This window comes from Colletotrichum spaethianum, assembly GCF_022836535.1.
Source record: "Colletotrichum spaethianum MAFF 239500 DNA, contig03, whole genome shotgun sequence".
Lineage (NCBI taxonomy): Eukaryota > Fungi > Ascomycota > Sordariomycetes > Glomerellales > Glomerellaceae > Colletotrichum > Colletotrichum spaethianum.
Window position 1 is genome coordinate 1,242,432 of NW_026054773.1, and position 16,574 is coordinate 1,259,005.

Genomic DNA, 16,574 nt, shown 5'->3' on the forward strand with positions numbered 1-16,574 from the left:
CGGCTCTACGTCGTCCCATGGGGTCGTCGATCCCCCGAAGAAAGGCCCGAGCGCGTGTAAGTCAATTGTTTGTCAAGACCTCATACTTGGATTGGGGATGTGTAGTTGGTTATTTTCCAGGAAATAGTCGCTAGAACTGCCCTCGTGGAGCTCCATATACTTGCAGCATGATACACTAACTAACGCACAGTCTGGAGGTGAAGTGAGAGCTGCTGGTGAACTCGGCTTGCTTCTTTCTTCCCGAAAGAGCTGATTACCCGTGTTTCTACAAATCCCGATTGCATGGGTTCACAGGGAGGATTATTCCTACACTACATTATTGGTTTGCAACTTCAGTCCTGCTTACAAGCTTAGTTATAAACGGTGCATCGCAACAACCTTCTTACCATCGCAGTTCAAAGGACCGTTTTATGGTATTTGTATTACATTTTGGATTAATGGTGTTGTGGTCGTTGTCAAAGATCACTACGCAGCCAGACAAAACTGGTGCTATAAACACTCATGATGGTTCTTCGTTTCCTTGGTAGCTTCTTCAACAGAACCACAGACGCTACCATGGAGGCCAAACCCAAGGCGCTGGGACTCCAAAATAATTAACTTTTGAAATAAACGTCTCCTTGAGATATCATACGTCGAAGATTGGATTGGATTGGGTTTTCGCACCCCAAGGTACGCTCTAGAAGTAACGCTGCGAAGACAGCAAAGGTAGAGCAAAAATCAAGGACCAGATCTGAGTTGAAGTCTCCATGACCACATAGAAATAAAGCCCTTGGTGCTGAAAATCTCATCCGCATTATAATTGCCCCAAATAATACAGCTATTCTACCGTCTAGAGATATCGGACAGTCACGAAAAGCTCCAGAACCATTCACAATGAGCGAAGTACCAAAGCATTTCGTCTTCCTGGCCTGCCCGCCGGGTATAACACTGAGTGGAAATTCTGCGGCAACCCTCTTTGCAACAATCACACAGCCACACAACCCTGAGACATTCCTCTGCCACTGGATCAATCAATCAGCCCTCGAAGGGACCAGTAAATTCTCATTCACAACATTGTTTCAAAACTGTCCGAAGGTAGTGATGCTTCTTACCCATGGCGAGATCGCACGTCTCAATCAATGGTGCCGGCGGTCCTTCCCACAAACAGAACAATTGTCGTTGTACCTACCGAAGATCATCACCGAGTTCTATGGGCTTATTAGGGACGTGGAATCGATGTATATCGGCATATGTCAGATCAATCACAATCCACAGCTGGGGCTATACTGGTGGACACCGCCAGCTCTAGGGCTCCCTTTCGTTGCTGGAGTACACTGGACCGGATCGACTTGCCTATTCTTCCAAAGGCCATTGAAGGCGTTGTGGGAACCAGGCATGCCTTTGACGAGTCTTTCCATTCCTGGCTTGGAATCAGGTACAGCCCTGTTATCGACCCTCGGATCTATGGCCCCAGATGTGGCCCCGGTTCTCTAACAGACAGGCAACGCAAGCTTCCTTAACAGCCGATTTCTAGCCAACCAGTCGAGCAGAATGATAAATCCACAAACAGGCATGCCTACGGCAGAAAACCTCGGAGAGAATGTGGATATGAAAGAGAACGAAGGTCGGGGGTAAAGTTTTGGGCTTTGATTGCCAGTCTGCATCGCTTCTCATGTCATGCGTCATGTTATCAGTCCAATCAGATGGGCATAAATTCTACAAGACGAATAGACCAACAATAGACACTCAATTAACGAACAGTGCCAATTCAGCAAAGTCAACATACTGTCGCCGCCTGCTCAATGATTGTACAAATGAGTGAAGTGTATATGTTCGGATTTTGATTCATGATTGGAGGCAGTAGCCTTAGAGTTCACTGGCAGTGTTCAGGCGAGGTAATGCAGACAGAAGAATGGGGTTGAATTTCCAGGACAACCGTCTGGCGCCATTCAGCCACTGAGAGTGGGCACTGATGATCGAACACCGCTCATCCCACACCTAGCTGAGCCCGTCAAACTCCGTTTATCTCTTACAGCAACTTTTCTTGCTCTTTAATCTTTGCGTTGCATTATTTCTATTCAAGGTGGCACGAATTCTTGCAATCAAAACACACCTCAGATATGGAACAGAACGAAAAAGTTTTCACCGCTAGAATCCAGGCATACAAAGAGCTCTTCTAATGGTTTAGAAGAGGCATCTTCTAATTGAGGTACAAATTTGCATTTTAGCAGGTAAGCTGCCGCACCTCTCTGCAAAGCTACAACGACTTAGAACAAGGATGGAAATGAAGTCCCTGATAGTGTGTTCTACATTATATCAAGTCCGATTTAGTATTGTGTTAGGGCTTTTGAGCAAGGTCTGCCCTTTGAAATGTGTCGAAAGACGAAGAGGTCGTTGCAAGTGTCTCGGTGAGAACGGTGAACCGAGTTGACTGCTTGACGTCACTTACGTAATACCGGTCGATCCGCCGTGAAAAAAGATTACCTAATTTTTCTTGGAGCTTCGAATCCCTACCTTCCACCCAAGGAATTTTTTTCCTTCACTACCTCTCTGCTCCCCCGTCCCCTTTTCCCAACTTCATTCCCTTTCTTCACCATGGCAGCAGTCAGAGACAGCTTTCTTGACCTCGAAAGGCATCGTTTGCAATTAGAGGACAGCATTGCCAAGCTGCAAAAGGCTTTGCAGCACTGGCAAAAATGGGATGCAGAGTATGAATCCTTGAAAGAGGAGATTGAGTCTGTCCCTCAGCCTGCCAGTCGAGAGGACCTTGCGCGCATTCGCAGAGACTTTGAGGGCGAGGTCGTCGACAAGAAGGAGATCAACGACCTATTCGGCCGCATCGACCTCAAGCCAGCCGAGCAGATTGTCAACCTGCTGTCGCGTCGTATCGACTATGTGTCCAAGAACATTGAGACACTAGAAAAGCAGCTTGAGTCCGCCGAACAGAAACACGCGGCTGCCAGCGTTGTCAGCAACCCAGACGTCCGGGATGAGGATGGCCTGCCTATAACGGAGATTATCGAGGAGCTTGACGAGGAGGGCAACGTCGTCTCCAGTCGTTTGCAGCGACCTGGCGACTCGAGCGCCCAGCTCAAAGAGATCTTGGAAAAAGCAGGCGTCAAGGACATCCCCGCCGGGAAGTCTCGGGAAACCGAAAAGACCGACGCTATTGTCGAGGATGTTACAGATGCGCCCACCGCTGAGGCGCCTGTGGCGCCTGCCGAGCAGGCTACGGCTACAAAAGAGGCAGAGGTCGAGGCCAAGGCGGACAATACCGTTGCTGTCAAGAAGTCTGTGTCTTTCGCCGAGGACACCAAACCACCGACGGAGCCGCAGGTGTCAAGGACTGCCCAGCGCGTCGAAGAGATCATGCAAACCGCCAAGAGCCAGGAAGAGCTCAGCCGCCAACCGCCTGTCATACCCGAGGGCGAGTCCGAGGAAGACGCTTTTCTCCGTCGGGAGATGCTCAAGTACGGCATGGAAGAAGTCGGAGCAGTGGTGGCTGAGCTCAACCTTGAAGAAGGTTCCGGCGATGATGATGACGACTGGGAGTATGAGTACTCTGACCTGGACGAGGACGACGAAGAGGACAAATATGGACGGTCCAAGACCAGCGTACTCGACGAGGGATACCATCAGCGGATGTTGGAGCTCGAGAAGCGGCTGGGAGTCAAGTCTCGCTTCACTGAAAAGGTCGAAGCAGAGGCGGATGAGTCAGACGACGACCAGCAAGGCATCGGTCGCATTGTTGTGAGCCACGGCGACAAGGGCAAGGCGGTGGAGTCTGCCAAGCCATCGCCTGCTCCCACTTCATCGATTCTACGCACATCTTCGCCAACCGAGGCGGATGACAGCAAGAAGAGCGTTCGCTTTTCTCAGAGCCTGGACATTGCCCCCGATACAGAGGTTCCAGCAACGATTCCAGCACCGGTTGCGCCGCAGCCTGCACCTGAGCCCTTCGTGGAACCTCTGAGCGACATTGTCGAGCGAACTGGTCCCGCGAAGCAGACAGGAGTCAATTCCAGCCGGAAGGCGTCTCGTTTCAAGAAGCAGAAGGCCGCACCAACTGTCGTCGATGACGAGTTCGTCCCGATGGGTCCGCGCGACGTCCCCTCGCGATTCCTTGACCAGGACAGGCCGACAGCCCCGACTGGTCCTGAGGGAAAGACGCTGGCGGATGCGGTCGTTGAGAAGGCGACCAAGCCTCATGACGAAGATGCCTACGATGACGAGTTCATCGACCAAGATCTTGCTGACGAATACCACCGTCAACGACGGAACTTCATTCAGAAGCAAGGCGGCTTTCTGCAAGAAGACACGTCGGTGGTCCGGCCCTTGGACGAAGCTGATGGCGGTCAGCGAATCAGCAAGTTCAAGGCTGCTCGACTTTCCAAGCAGTAACTGGCCGGACCTCGAAAGCATCAGGTATGTGACCTAATTCTTTCACTTTCGCCCTCCCCTTCCAACCTGATGACCAAGACAATTTATTATACAGTTATCCCTATCTCAATCCTACTATGTGGATATGGTTCTAATTTCTGATTTTGGACTCACTGCTCAATTTTTTTGACATTTGTGTCAAGAAGCCCGGCTAATTCCTGTTTCAGTTTTCATAAAATACGTTAGCATCAAAAACACAATGCGCCTTCTTTGAACCGCAACCCTCTTGACGTACTATGCTAGGTAAGACGATGCTCTTTTTCCTATGCCCTCCCCTTCGAAGTGATGACCAAGACAATTTTATTATACAGTTATCCCTATCTCAATCATTCTGTGTGGATATGGTTCTAATTTCTGATCTCGTTGCCCATTGTACTCTCTTGTTTCCAATCTATCGAGGAGATTTTGTGGCTAATAAAACATCATAGTTCTCTGGCGAAGTGATTCGCATCAGTTGAGTCCGAGTGGCAACCTACTGCCCGTCCTGATCTGTTCCTGCAACGCCATCCATCTGGACGTGAAAGGGTGGATAGAGCGGATAGAAAATGGATTGATAGACCTCATGTTGGGTCTTTTGGTCAGCGATTCTGTAGTCCATGGATCCTGGCGTGCCTTGCTTCTCAAACTTTGCTATTGTTTGCTAATCACACAGCGTTCCTCTGGTGAAGACGGCTTTGGGCTGTCGCTGTGCTCTCGGCTTGGCTCTAGGCTCGGCTCTGGTCGTGTTGGCAATACGGACCGCTTCTTAATCTGACAATTGATGGGCTGCAGCTTTCAATCTGCTTCACCATTACTAGCGGATCCAAGAGCAATGGTTCTCACATGGGCTCTCTGACGCCATAACCCTCAGCTTATGCTCGTCCCGTGGTTTCGGCGATTCGTTTCACCCCTGACATTTCCACTCATTACAGAGTAATTAGATGATATAACACAATACAAGATGACCGTCAAAGTTAAAATGGATACCCGCCTTTTTGTGAATCTTGCATGCGTATCAGTGGGGAAAACGGATTCCGCTTGGTATCTCTTTCAATTTTCATGCACGGCGAGCCATCTAGCTGATCTTGGCGTTGCTAAAGTCCATCTCGGGGTGCTCGGCCTGGAACTTCTTGAGGATGTCAAACTTCTTCTGCTCGTCCGAGGTGGGCAGCCCCTGCTCCTTCTGGCGCTGGTCCCACATCATCTTCTCAACCATGCCGCGGGTCTCTCCGTCGAGGTCCGACAGCTTGCTCGTGTCCGGGGTGATTTTGGAGACGTCGATCTTGGGCGCCGTGGTCACGACGTGCGCCCACCATTCCATCTTGTTGACCTTGTCGAGGTGGATCTCAACCGTCTTGGTGCCGTCCGAGGCCGAGGTCAGGGTCCAGGTCGAGTCGTCGACGATGATGGGGTGGGAGAGGTCGCCCTGTGTCTTGCGTCAGCCTTGCGTGCCTATATACTGATTGCTCTGCGAAAATGAGGAGCACCGTTGCCCGTCAAGTGACGGTCGGGCTGGAAGTGGAAGGGGGCAACTGACGGTGATGATGGGCTCCTGTCCCTTGACGCCGGCCGAGATCTTGGTCTTCTTCAGATCGATGACAAGGTCTCTGCTCTTATAGTTTCCGGGGACGCTAAAGGTGATGTCGACGTCGGAAATGGTCTGCTGCCACTTGTACGGGAGCGCATTCTGCTCCTCCGCCTCCTTGGCGCGGGCGGCGGCCTCCTCGGCGGGGGTGAGTTCTATATGAGCATAAGGTTAGCGCTTATCCAGAAGCACATCTGATCGCGCTCTCTGTCTCCAGGAGACTTCAGGAGTACACGCACCAGGCTTGTCGTTGTCGGCCATGATTCTGGATTGCTAAGACGTTGGGTGTGGTCGAAAGCAGCAGAAGCAGCAAGCACAGAAGGCTGACGGAATTCTTGGAGGGGTAGCTGCAAAGACCCCTGCCCCTCCCCTGCATTTGATTCGAGAGCTCCAGCCAATCAGCTTCGCTTAATAAACCTCCCATCAGCCTTGCACGTCTACCTCCAGAACCTTAGCTTCACGCAGTATTCTCAGAATCATCAACCCTCTTCATACAAGGAAGCAAGAGCTCTGTCTCTCGACCCCGTCGAAAGCAGAAACGCCTCTTACACCAAACTATCCCCTCCTCCAATGCCGCCCTGATCAACATCGCCCCCAATCATCCCCGAAACCCGTCCGCCTTTCCACCGCGACAACACGAACCACCGCACGCCATGGCAACCCGCCGCGCCTCCAACACCGCCACCGCGGCGCCCACGTCGACAAACGACATCTGCCCCGTCTGCAAGACCATGCGCTACCTTAACAAGGACCTCGAGTTCCTCATCAACCCAGAGTGCTACCACCCCATGTGCGCAAACTGCGTCGCCCGCATCTTCTCCGACGGGCCCAACCAGTGCCCCTACGCCGGATGCCACAAGACGCTGCGCAAAAAGGGCTTCAAGTCGGCCTACTTTGGCGACCTCACCGTCGAGCGCGAGGTCGACATCCGCCGGCGCGTCGCCGCCGTGCTCAACAAGGTCGAGGACGACTTCGAGACCCTGGACGACTACAACGAGTACCTCGAATGGGTCGAGACGCTCACCTTTGACCTCATCTCCGGCACCGACGCGGAGAAGAAGGCGGCCGAGGCGAAGCTCATCGAGTGGGAGCAGGCGCACAAGGCCGAGATCGAGCGCAACCGGCGGCTGGCGAAGGAGTCCGAGGCCGAGCGCGTGGCGCGCTTCGAGGCGGAGAAGGAGGAGGCCAGGCTGCGGCGCATGGAAGCGATGCAGGAGGATGCGGCGGAGAAGCAAAAGGAACAGCGGATGCGGGAGGAGATGCTCAACGGCCTGGCGAGCAGCGACGCCGGCGAGGCGAAGCAGACGCTGAACCGCGTGCTGCTCAAGAAGCGCGGGCAGAACCGCCTCAACTCCGCCGTCGGGTCCCTGTCAGAGGCCACCACGGCGCCAGGGCTGTCTATCCGCGGCCTCAAGCAGCAGAAGAAGCGCGTGGTGGAGGAGAACAAGCCGTACGACCCCTTTGGCGGGCTCAAGCTCGACATGGAGAGGTACAAGATGGGGCCGCCGGAGGAGTACCGCAACCACTGGGTCGACGAGGCGAGGAAGAAGGACGACATCGTCGTGGGTGGCTACAGTGCCGACGAGTATCTCAACCGGGCCATGTTCGAGGCCTTTTCCGGATTGGCTGTGTTTATCGAGGACGAGAAGGGCCCCGAGAGGGTGGCCACTACCGAGGCCGCGCAGGTGGCAAGTACGGGCCAAACCACGCAGAGGATGGACGTGGACGACGTCTTCTAGGTGTCCGACTGCCGTCGTACTGTTTTGACTTTGAGTAAAACGGGTTGCATAGCGAAGGCGTTTGGAGTTACTTTGGGCAATGGGATTGCGATGGGAAATCAACATCTAGACGACAACAGGAAAGGCGAAATCGCCCTTCGCCCTTCAGCTAGTCACCAGGAATGGTTGTGCGGGAACCGAATCCCACCATGCAAGAATTACATCTTTAAGTATGCTCACTAGATAATACATTTTTAAAACTCTTGCTTTGACGATCGCCGGCCTAAACCAGTCCCACCATCGAGTCGTGGAGCCTTTTTCTTGTGTTCGTGACAACCCCTCGCCGTCTCCGCATAGTTCAAGTTTACAAGCAAAACCCTGGTGAACGCCACGCTTTGATTCAAAATATTGAGATAAGTTGCCTTGATGGATAGGTGTGGTGTATTCGGAACAGTTAGCCCGTGTGGTTGGGGGCCTATACTATTACGTCTGCCACGGACTCTGCTGGATGGGCCGTGGGAAGACGGGTACCGTTTCGACATTGTCCAGACCGCCGCCAATGGGCTGCTGATTATGTTGCCAACCCATACCGGTTTGGTGGTTAACAAATGCACCCTGACGAAAGGGGTTTGTGGTCCCTGTCGGCTGCGGGGCAAGAGCCCCAGAACTAGTAGCGGGCCGTTGCTGTTGTGACTGAATGCCGGTGAAGTTTTTCGCAAAGGGATTAGTACCCGTCATCATGGGTTGCAATGGAGCGATCGTCGGAAGCTGCTGCGGCTGTGACTGGAAGGGCGAGTTACTAGAAGCGGGAGAGAAAGGCTGCTGCGCCTGTGGTGATGATCTGGCGAAGGGGTTCGTCGACTGCCTCTGCAGGTTGGGACTGGTCGGGTTGGAAAAGGCGGTATTAGTAGACATGCCAGTCTGCTGGGCCATCAACATGGATGCCCGGAAAGGATTGGTGGTTTGTTGTCCGGCCTGGGGGCTCAGCATGCCCGTGTTACCCGTTGGGAAGCTTGCCACCGAGTCTTGAGGTATTGAGCCGAGCGTGCCTGGCTGAAAGCTGGGCTGAGGCGTAAAGCCGCCGAATCCAGCTCCGGTAAAGCTGGGCTGTAGCGGCTGTGGCGCTTGTTGTTGCTGCGGCTGCTGCTGTTGCGGCTGGCCGAATGGATTTGTGCTCTGCGGCTGGTATGGGTTGGTCCCAAAGCCGGTCTGTTGAGGCACAAAGCCGGTTTGCTGTGGTGCAAAGCCATTCTGCTGAAAACCGGTAGGTTGCGGCTGGAACGGACTATTGGACGCGAACCCAGTCTGCATTGGCATTTGCTGCTGCTCCTGATGTTGCTGAGCGTTTGGAGCCATCGTCGTCTGGTTCTGTTCAATGGACTCGAAGAAGTCAATCAAGTCCGGCGCAGGACCCTTGGCGGTTTCGGTTTTCGGTTGCGACAAGCCGTTGGTGCTCGGGAAAGGGTTGTTGGCTGCGGGCGCCGGCTTCGAGTCGAACGCGCTGCTGGACGGTTTAGAGACACCCCCTTTCCCACTCTTCTTAGCTTGTTGTTCAGCGATATACTGTCTCCGGTTGACTTCGAAGTCCGGGTCCTGTAAGTACTCCTCCAGCTGTCGACCCAAGTTCACCGGTGCGTGCTTCAGCTTGGGGACCTCGACCCTCGTTTGGTGCTCGTACTGTCGCGCAACGCTGAGGTACTGTACAACGAAATCCGTCTGCTTTGTGAAGGTGCGGTAGATTGCCATGGCCCTCTCGGCGTCGACCTTGGACATTTCGAAAAAGGTGCCTGTAGATGTTAGCCATCGTCGCGAGAAAAGCCGCGTCGTCGACCTACCAAGAATGTTAATCATCCCCTGGTTCAGAGCCTGGAAGAGAGCCAGGAGGTCCAGCACAAGCAGCCTGAAAACAGTAACCGTGATCTCGTTCTCGACTTCGCCTTCAAGCACCTGGCTAGGGTTAGCAGCAGTCGCGCTCAGCTGCAAAAGACCCAAACTTACATCGCACTTCAACAGAGCCGAAATCTGAGACTGGAGGATTTCCGTCTCTCTGAGGAGGCCCTTGTCCACTGAGAGCTTCTCCAACCTCGATTCCTTGGTTCGGACCCAGTCGCACTTTGTTTCGCGGTAGGCCTTAGATCTTGAGCTGAGGTAGTTGGCGTAATGCCGGATGTTCCGACCTTGGGTCTGGGCTATAACACGGCGTCAGCATCGCAGCGTATGCGCGGGAAGACTGGCCTTTGGGCGGGGAACTAGAACGAACCATCCGTGAAGCTGCTGATGGCAATCGTGTTTGGGTGCCTCGACAGAAAGGAGAGTGTGACGTCGGGGGAGCCTTCACGGATCATAAGGTGGACGGTAATCAAGCTCTTGAAGACGACGGTCCATGTCGAGTCTCGGAGGCGGAACTGCAGGGCGCGAAAGACCTCGGCCACGCCAGCTTCGCCGGCGTGTGTCGCGACGAGAATGTGTTCGATGTACTTCGTCTTGGGCGGCGCGGCCTTGGAGATGCAAGTCAGCAACACGGCCGGGAGAGACACACCGATACGCTGGCTAAACCAGCGCCATCCTGCAACAGACCTTAATCTTGGTGGCCCCCTTAACCGATTTCTCAAAGGAGCTCGACATGTTGCCAGGTGTTCGACGAAGCAGTCTGTGGAGGTGAGGATCTCGTGGCAGTCGGTGAGCCTGGCGACAGAGGGAAAGCCAGTTGGCGTCGGCGGTTCGGACGAAAGTCTCACAAAAGCGGTCGAAGAGACTGGCCGTCACGGGCCTCGATGGAGTATCGCGATCGAGCTGGTTCCGTCGACAGAGTTGACGCAAAACGAGGTCACAGCCTACGCGAGGTGCGCGATTCGGGTCGTGGGCGACAGCGAGGTGGAGATGTATCGGTGACGGGGTGCGACGGCAGGTTGCAGGCCAGGGAAACCCTCAACTCGGCGAAATTGGGCCCCGACAAGCTTCAATGCAGGAGAGATGATTCGGATCCGGAGTTGGGGGCTAGGGCCATGACAGGGCGTCGAATCGGTCGCAATGCAATGTTGATTTCGATTAAGGATACGGATTGGGATATCGTTATCGCGATGTAGGCCTGACTTGCTTCGTTGGGTAGGCGGGAAATGAAGGACGGACTGGCGTCAGCGTTGACGTTGGCCACGCTGGTTGGGGAGTGGTGGGATTGAGTGGAGGAGGAGGACGGGCCACGGGCTTGATTTGGAGAGGTCGGCTGGTCGGGCTTGGGCTGGGCTGAGCCTACGTAAGGTGAGGCGACCCCGTTGCTATGCTGTCTGCGGGAGGGAGTGGTGGGCTTGGTGGTGGTGGTAATGGGTGCCGACCGAGGGTGCTACTGGTGTGGGTGTGGGTGTGTGGGTGGCCCAGGTGTTTCTTTCCCGCGCGCAGTCCCACCTCTTCCTCGCTCAGTCTCTGTCTTCCTCCCCTTCCTGGCTCCAGCAGGCATCGTTGACAAGCCCAAGGCGCTATGCAATCACAAACGCGCAATCCACACGTCGCAGTTCCTGGTCCAGCAGGTGCCAAGCGCAGGTGAACGGTACGTGCTCACGGTTTGGCCGGCCGGCCACAGCAATTGGGGACCTTGCGTTGCGGGTTCAAGGTGCCGGCGGGCTGGAAATCCGGCACGCCATCACTATAAGGTAGCAGCAGCACCTCCCACCAAAAAGTGGCCCCGGCGTTATGCGATTGCGACAGCGAGTCTGCGACAACAAACCGCCCGCCGCTGAAGAGATTCTCCAACACACACTGAAGGCGATGCTCATTCGAATCTAGCGCCTGTTTCCGTGTACGAGGTGGGCCGCAGGACGCGACCCCGAACGCTTGAGGCTCAGGGCTGGCGCGGTGGGCACAGGCACTGGCACAGGTGCAGCCGCGAGGTGCATGTCTCCAACGAATGTTCCATTGCAATGGCCCATCCTACACTCCATGACACGGACAAACATTGGCAGCTCCAACGAGCCAGGGTCCTCCAACGATCTCGCTAGGTGTGTGTGGGGAGCAGGTGGTGAGCCGGGAGATGCATAGTTTCCTATCCTGTCCCTGCTGTCATTGCTGTCGCTGCCTCATGGGTGACCATTCATCACGGCCGCTCATCCGAAAAAGATGAGAGCCACACACTAATCAGCATTCGTTGGCCAAACAGACGACATTGAGACTCATGTTGCACGCTGTTGGTTCCTTGTCTGTCTTGTGCTCAGCAACATGACAGACACTTAGCCCACCAAACAGCACCAAGATGATTGAAACACTTGGGGAACATGAGGTTTGCTGAATCATCCCCATTCACATGTCGCGCGTAGCAGCTGCACTGCCTTCGGTTCTCGGACCCTGCGTTTGATCCCATCATCGTGTCTGATTGATTCTTATTTGAAGTCTAGAAATAGGCAAGCTGCCCGCTCAGGGCGCCATCCCCGTCGATATGCATACATCGACATGATCAAACAATTTACTGTACATGTATTCCAGACCGGTGCCATCCATGTTACGGACGGCCTCGGTCTTAAATAGACCCTGCGTATTCCACCACGCACCTCCAATAGTTGCAATTGGGCTGTCGACGCGTCGGACAAACGTCAGAAGTATTTGACTGCAGCCCTTCGCGCTCTCTGGTCGGTGCTGTGTCAGGAAAAACGTATCAACGTATCCGACCACAGCTGCACCATTGTGTAATAGTATTATGAACACGAACCCCTCGACTCACTTGATGACGAGTGTTTGTGTGTTGCAGACTGCCCCCCAGAACCCCAGAAATCTTCCATTTCGTGAAAAATCAGAGTTGCCTTTCATCGCGTCCGATGCTGTAACAAGGTCGTGTCGAACGCCTATTTCATGGCCTCCTCCGCCCTTGGCACCTTCGCCCTGAAGCCGCCCGAAGGGGAGAGCTTGGATGCCTCAGACGGAGGCGGCTGCATCATATTATCCACGTGGCTATCATCACCTAGAAAATCGTTTTGTTAGCTTCTCGCTTTCGCGCAGATTGCCACGGGGGCGTGGGGGAGACCAAACATACACTTTTTTGAAATGGAAGAATCATAAAGAGGAAAAGAAAGAAATTTTTAGTAGCTCGCTGCAAGACTTTTATACGGGAGATCTGCCCCGCGCTAATCACTTTTTTTGGTGGGGACTGGGGCCTACCTGCTGCCTCAGGTGCAAGCGCCAACCAGCGGTGCCAGCCCAGCTGCGGCGCACTGCAGCAATCCACCTCTATCGCATTGACTCCGAAATCATTGCAGGGTTTCGTTGCAGTGGGCTGAGCTGCGATAGCTTCAAATGTCACAAATTCACACGCGATCCCAGGTCGACCACAACGACTGCAATCCGCGCCATTGATCCCTTTGAAGTTGCGCATCCCGGCGCTATATACAACATATTCGAAACAGAGCTCCCGCGCACCGAACTGATCCAAACTCGACTCTGTCTGACGCTCCAAATGCTTCGCCAATGTTGTCGCAGTAGAGCTTTGGCTGCCCTGCACCCCCGGATGCTGCAGTCGCAGTCTCTCAGTCGAGGCGGCGTTCTACTACCACAGCAAAAATGCAGCGAATCACTGTCGTCGAGCTTCCAAGCTCGTTGCTTGTCAACAACACAATCGAAGAACGCCCAAGATGATACAAGGCATACACAACTGTCGGGAGAATTCAAGGAGTGCTGTGAGCAAGTTCAAGGATGGCAAGTTGACTTGGAAGCATCCTGCTGACGATTTCCAAACAGTCGCCTTCCCTCAAATGTCCTCTCCCGAAACATGGAGCAAACCCGGTAGCCAAATTGTTGTCAGCGGACACATCGGTCGAACGAGAAAGGTCGGCAAGAACCTAGCCTTTGCCCATTTGGAGCGCAACGGAGAACGAATCGGACAGGTCTGCGCAAAAGGCGAGAACGCGGCTCTTCTGGGCAAGATTCGCCCCTTCAGCGCGGTTCTGGCCAAGGGTGTTGTGACGGAGGCATCGGGTGCCACACGATTCGAGATGGACATGGAGTCGATACAATATCTGAATCCTTTTCCCAAGGACATCATTATTGGTCCCGATACGGTCTTCCCTCCCGAACAACGCCACTTGCAGCTGCGGTTCCACGAGAAACTGAGAGAAAGACTCCGCTTCCGCGCCCAGCTCAAGTCCACTATGGGACAGGCGATGGTGGACCGAGAGTTCATGGATGTTGAGACGCCGATCCTGTTCAAGTCCACCTCGGAGGGCGCCAGAGAGTTTATTGTTCCCACGAGACGACCAAGATACGCCTATGCTCTGCCACAGAGTCCCCAGCAGTACAAGCAGGTTCTGATGGCATCTGGCATGGGAGGTTACTACCAGTTTGCGCGATGCTTCCGCGATGAGGACCACCGCGCGGACCGCCAGCCCGAGTTCACTCAGGTATTCACTTCGGACTCCCTTTCAAGTCTCATTGCTAACCGTCGATCGTTCAGCTGGATATGGAAAAGTCCTTTGCGACGGGCAAAACCATCATGGAGGACGTCGAGTACGTCGTTGGCCGTGCATGGGATGCTTTGAGAGAACAATACGTCATGGAGGTCGGCGAAGAGTCGTTCGCGCCTGTCAGGAAAGCATCATTGCAGGTATGGTTTCCACACTTATAGGGCTTGTGATGCCGGGTCTGATTCAGATAGGACTGGAAGCAAAGCGTCCAAGAAAGCGCCGAGGACAACGCCAAAGCACCCATCTACCAAGAATACCCCACGATCTCGACGCCCTTCCTGAGGATGAAGTATACTGACTGCATGGACCTCTACGGATCGGACAAGCCGGACCTGCGCATTCCCAACAGAGTCAGTCCCATCCACCCGCAAATGTACCATCCTCCGCTAACAGTACCCAGATATGCCGGGTTGACGAGCACCTTAACAAGGACTTTATCAGCATGATTACTGACCTTGAGGCACCGATCGTTGAGGTCTGGAAGATCAGCCCACATGAAGACGTTGACAGACGAGACGTGTGGAAGTTTGTGATCGACTTCATGGAAAAACTCCCGAAGGTGCTGTCCCAGAACCCTGACGGCGCACCCACAGCTTTGGTGTTTGACAGCAGCAAACCGCTCAACGGCTTCTCAGCTCTGGGACCGGAGGGGTTGGACAGCATCCTCGGTTCTCTCCCTGAGGACTCTGGCTTCTCGTCGCTGAACAACGGCGACATCGTCTTATTCCAGGCTCGTAAGAACCAGCCTCAGCAAGGTGGCTCGACCAAGCTCGGCGACACGAGAATTGCGCTGTATCACGCTGCTGTGGAAGCCGGCCTACTGGACAGGGACGACAGCTTCAAGTTCCTCTGGGTCACCGACTTCCCCATGTTCACTCCGGAAGAGGAGGGCGACGTCGGGCAAGGCGGGGCATCAGGCTTCTCGGCCACCCACCACCCCTTCACGGCCCCGCACTCCGAAGAGGACTTTGAGCTCCTCTTCAAGGACCCGCTGAGGGCGAAGGCCGACCACTACGACCTCGTCCTCAACGGCGTCGAGCTCGGCGGCGGCAGCCGACGTATTCATATTGCCGAGATACAGGAGTTCATCTTCCGCGACATCTTGAAGATGAGCCAGGACAAGATCAAGGAGTTTTCGCACCTGCTCAAGGCGCTGCGTGCCGGGTGCCCGCCACACGCGGGCTTTGCCATCGGTTTCGACCGCTTCGTTGCTGTCTTGAGCGGCTCGTCGTCCGTCCGGGACGTCATTGCATTCCCGAAGAACAACAACGGCGTGGATGAGTTCGCCGGAGGCCCTGGGAAGATGACGAAGGAACAACTCGAGACGTATAACTTGCAGTTCCGCAAGAAGGATTGATGTAACGAGACGTCCATCTCATCTCCATTATCAAATGTACCAACACTGTCACATACCTGTAATCTTACGTACACTACACACATGCATCATCATGGCGGCGCACAAGGATAGAAAAGTAGATGATACATAAAAGGAAACACTTGTTATACCTATACCATCCCTCAAGGAAACTGCAACTTTACCAGTGTAATTCGTGTCTGTGCAAATCTAATCTGTTGATCAACAACATTGTAGGGAAATCCAGATTTCACAACTAAAGCAACTAGTATGAGAGCAAATCATTGTAGTTGTCATTTCATTCTGAGCCGTTGGCAATAACGCTGCTAATAACACAAATAGAGAACCTCCGAACTCGGCATTCCCAGTCGTGCCTCGTTACCACGTCCCTTTCCCGTGGTTGTTCATTGTACATTATCCCCAACGCATATTTAGGATCGCTTCCACTGTCCAGCGTCCTCGACGCCCTTGCCGACCTGGTTAAGGGCGCCTCCGAGGCCCTGGCCCAGGTTGGTGATGCCGTCGCCGACGGGGCGACCGGCCGAGCCGGTGGCGCTCGTGATGGTGTCGCCGAGACCCGTGGTCGCGGCGTTGGTGACGTTACCGACGGTCTTGGTGATTCCTCCAACGGTGTTTCCGAGGGCAGAGGTGACGAACTTGGCTCCGCCAGTGACGCCGCTGTTCTGGTCGTTGTTTCCGATAGGCATGATGGTGGTCTTTGTAGAAGGTTGTTTGGTTCTTGGGTAGAGAAGTTTTTTCAACTGTTTAGTATTTGTTTTTTCAGAAAACTTTTGGGTTTCTGAGGTATCTTGAGGATGCGATGTGTGGATGAGACGTGTAAGTCGATGGTGGCTAGTGCCTTCTTATGGACGATGAGGGAGCACACTCAAAGGTGAGCTCGCGGCGGGTGACGTCAGAGTTGGATTATGCGGGCGGGCAGGGTGCTCGGGGACCCCTGTCGGTGGAGCGCATCTGTGGCTGATCGCACCTATCAATGCCTCAACCTTACACTTCTCCCTCGGCAGGTTTGACATCAGAGTACTGTCTCAGAATGGGGGTTCTTCCGGTGCTGACGACAT

At 54.1% G+C, this 16,574-nt stretch overlaps 6 protein-coding genes across 6 annotated transcripts; 3 read left to right on the top strand and 3 right to left on the bottom strand.

Moving 5' to 3' along the window:
- Nucleotides 1-2,574: 2,574 nt before the first annotated feature.
- On the top strand, nucleotides 2,575-4,380 carry ColSpa_01833 (uncharacterized protein; the record flags this gene model as incomplete). Its single annotated transcript, XM_049268045.1, has 1 exon — nucleotides 2,575-4,380. One exon carries the CDS (start codon nucleotides 2,575-2,577, stop codon nucleotides 4,378-4,380), a length of 1,806 nt encoding a protein of 601 aa, XP_049124002.1.
- A 1,093-nt stretch (nucleotides 4,381-5,473) lies between these two features.
- ColSpa_01834 (nuclear movement protein nudC) lies at nucleotides 5,474-6,244 on the bottom strand (the record flags this gene model as incomplete). The annotated part of the gene is made up of 3 exons (XM_049268046.1): nucleotides 5,474-5,824; nucleotides 5,936-6,138; nucleotides 6,223-6,244. The coding sequence occupies 3 exons, from the start codon at nucleotides 6,242-6,244 to the stop codon at nucleotides 5,474-5,476; spliced, it is 576 nt and encodes a 191-aa protein (XP_049124003.1).
- A 392-nt stretch (nucleotides 6,245-6,636) lies between these two features.
- On the top strand, nucleotides 6,637-7,722 carry ColSpa_01835 (RNA polymerase II-associated protein 1; the record flags this gene model as incomplete). The annotated part of the gene is made up of 1 exon (XM_049268047.1): nucleotides 6,637-7,722. The coding sequence occupies one exon, from the start codon at nucleotides 6,637-6,639 to the stop codon at nucleotides 7,720-7,722; it is 1,086 nt and encodes a 361-aa protein (XP_049124004.1).
- A 462-nt stretch (nucleotides 7,723-8,184) lies between these two features.
- On the bottom strand, nucleotides 8,185-10,326 carry ColSpa_01836 (ENTH domain-containing protein C19F8.03c; the record flags this gene model as incomplete). The annotated part of the gene is made up of 6 exons (XM_049268048.1): nucleotides 8,185-8,726; nucleotides 8,988-9,488; nucleotides 9,537-9,648; nucleotides 9,700-9,890; nucleotides 9,962-10,247; nucleotides 10,279-10,326. 6 exons carry the CDS (start codon nucleotides 10,324-10,326, stop codon nucleotides 8,185-8,187), a joined length of 1,680 nt encoding a protein of 559 aa, XP_049124005.1.
- A 2,987-nt stretch (nucleotides 10,327-13,313) lies between these two features.
- ColSpa_01837 (aspartate--tRNA ligase, mitochondrial) lies at nucleotides 13,314-15,498 on the top strand (the record flags this gene model as incomplete). Its single annotated transcript, XM_049268049.1, has 4 exons — nucleotides 13,314-14,078; nucleotides 14,132-14,281; nucleotides 14,333-14,491; nucleotides 14,542-15,498. The coding sequence occupies 4 exons, from the start codon at nucleotides 13,314-13,316 to the stop codon at nucleotides 15,496-15,498; spliced, it is 2,031 nt and encodes a 676-aa protein (XP_049124006.1).
- A 428-nt stretch (nucleotides 15,499-15,926) lies between these two features.
- On the bottom strand, nucleotides 15,927-16,202 carry ColSpa_01838 (uncharacterized protein; the record flags this gene model as incomplete). The annotated part of the gene is made up of 1 exon (XM_049268050.1): nucleotides 15,927-16,202. The coding sequence occupies one exon, from the start codon at nucleotides 16,200-16,202 to the stop codon at nucleotides 15,927-15,929; it is 276 nt and encodes a 91-aa protein (XP_049124007.1).
- Nucleotides 16,203-16,574: the final 372 nt, after the last annotated feature.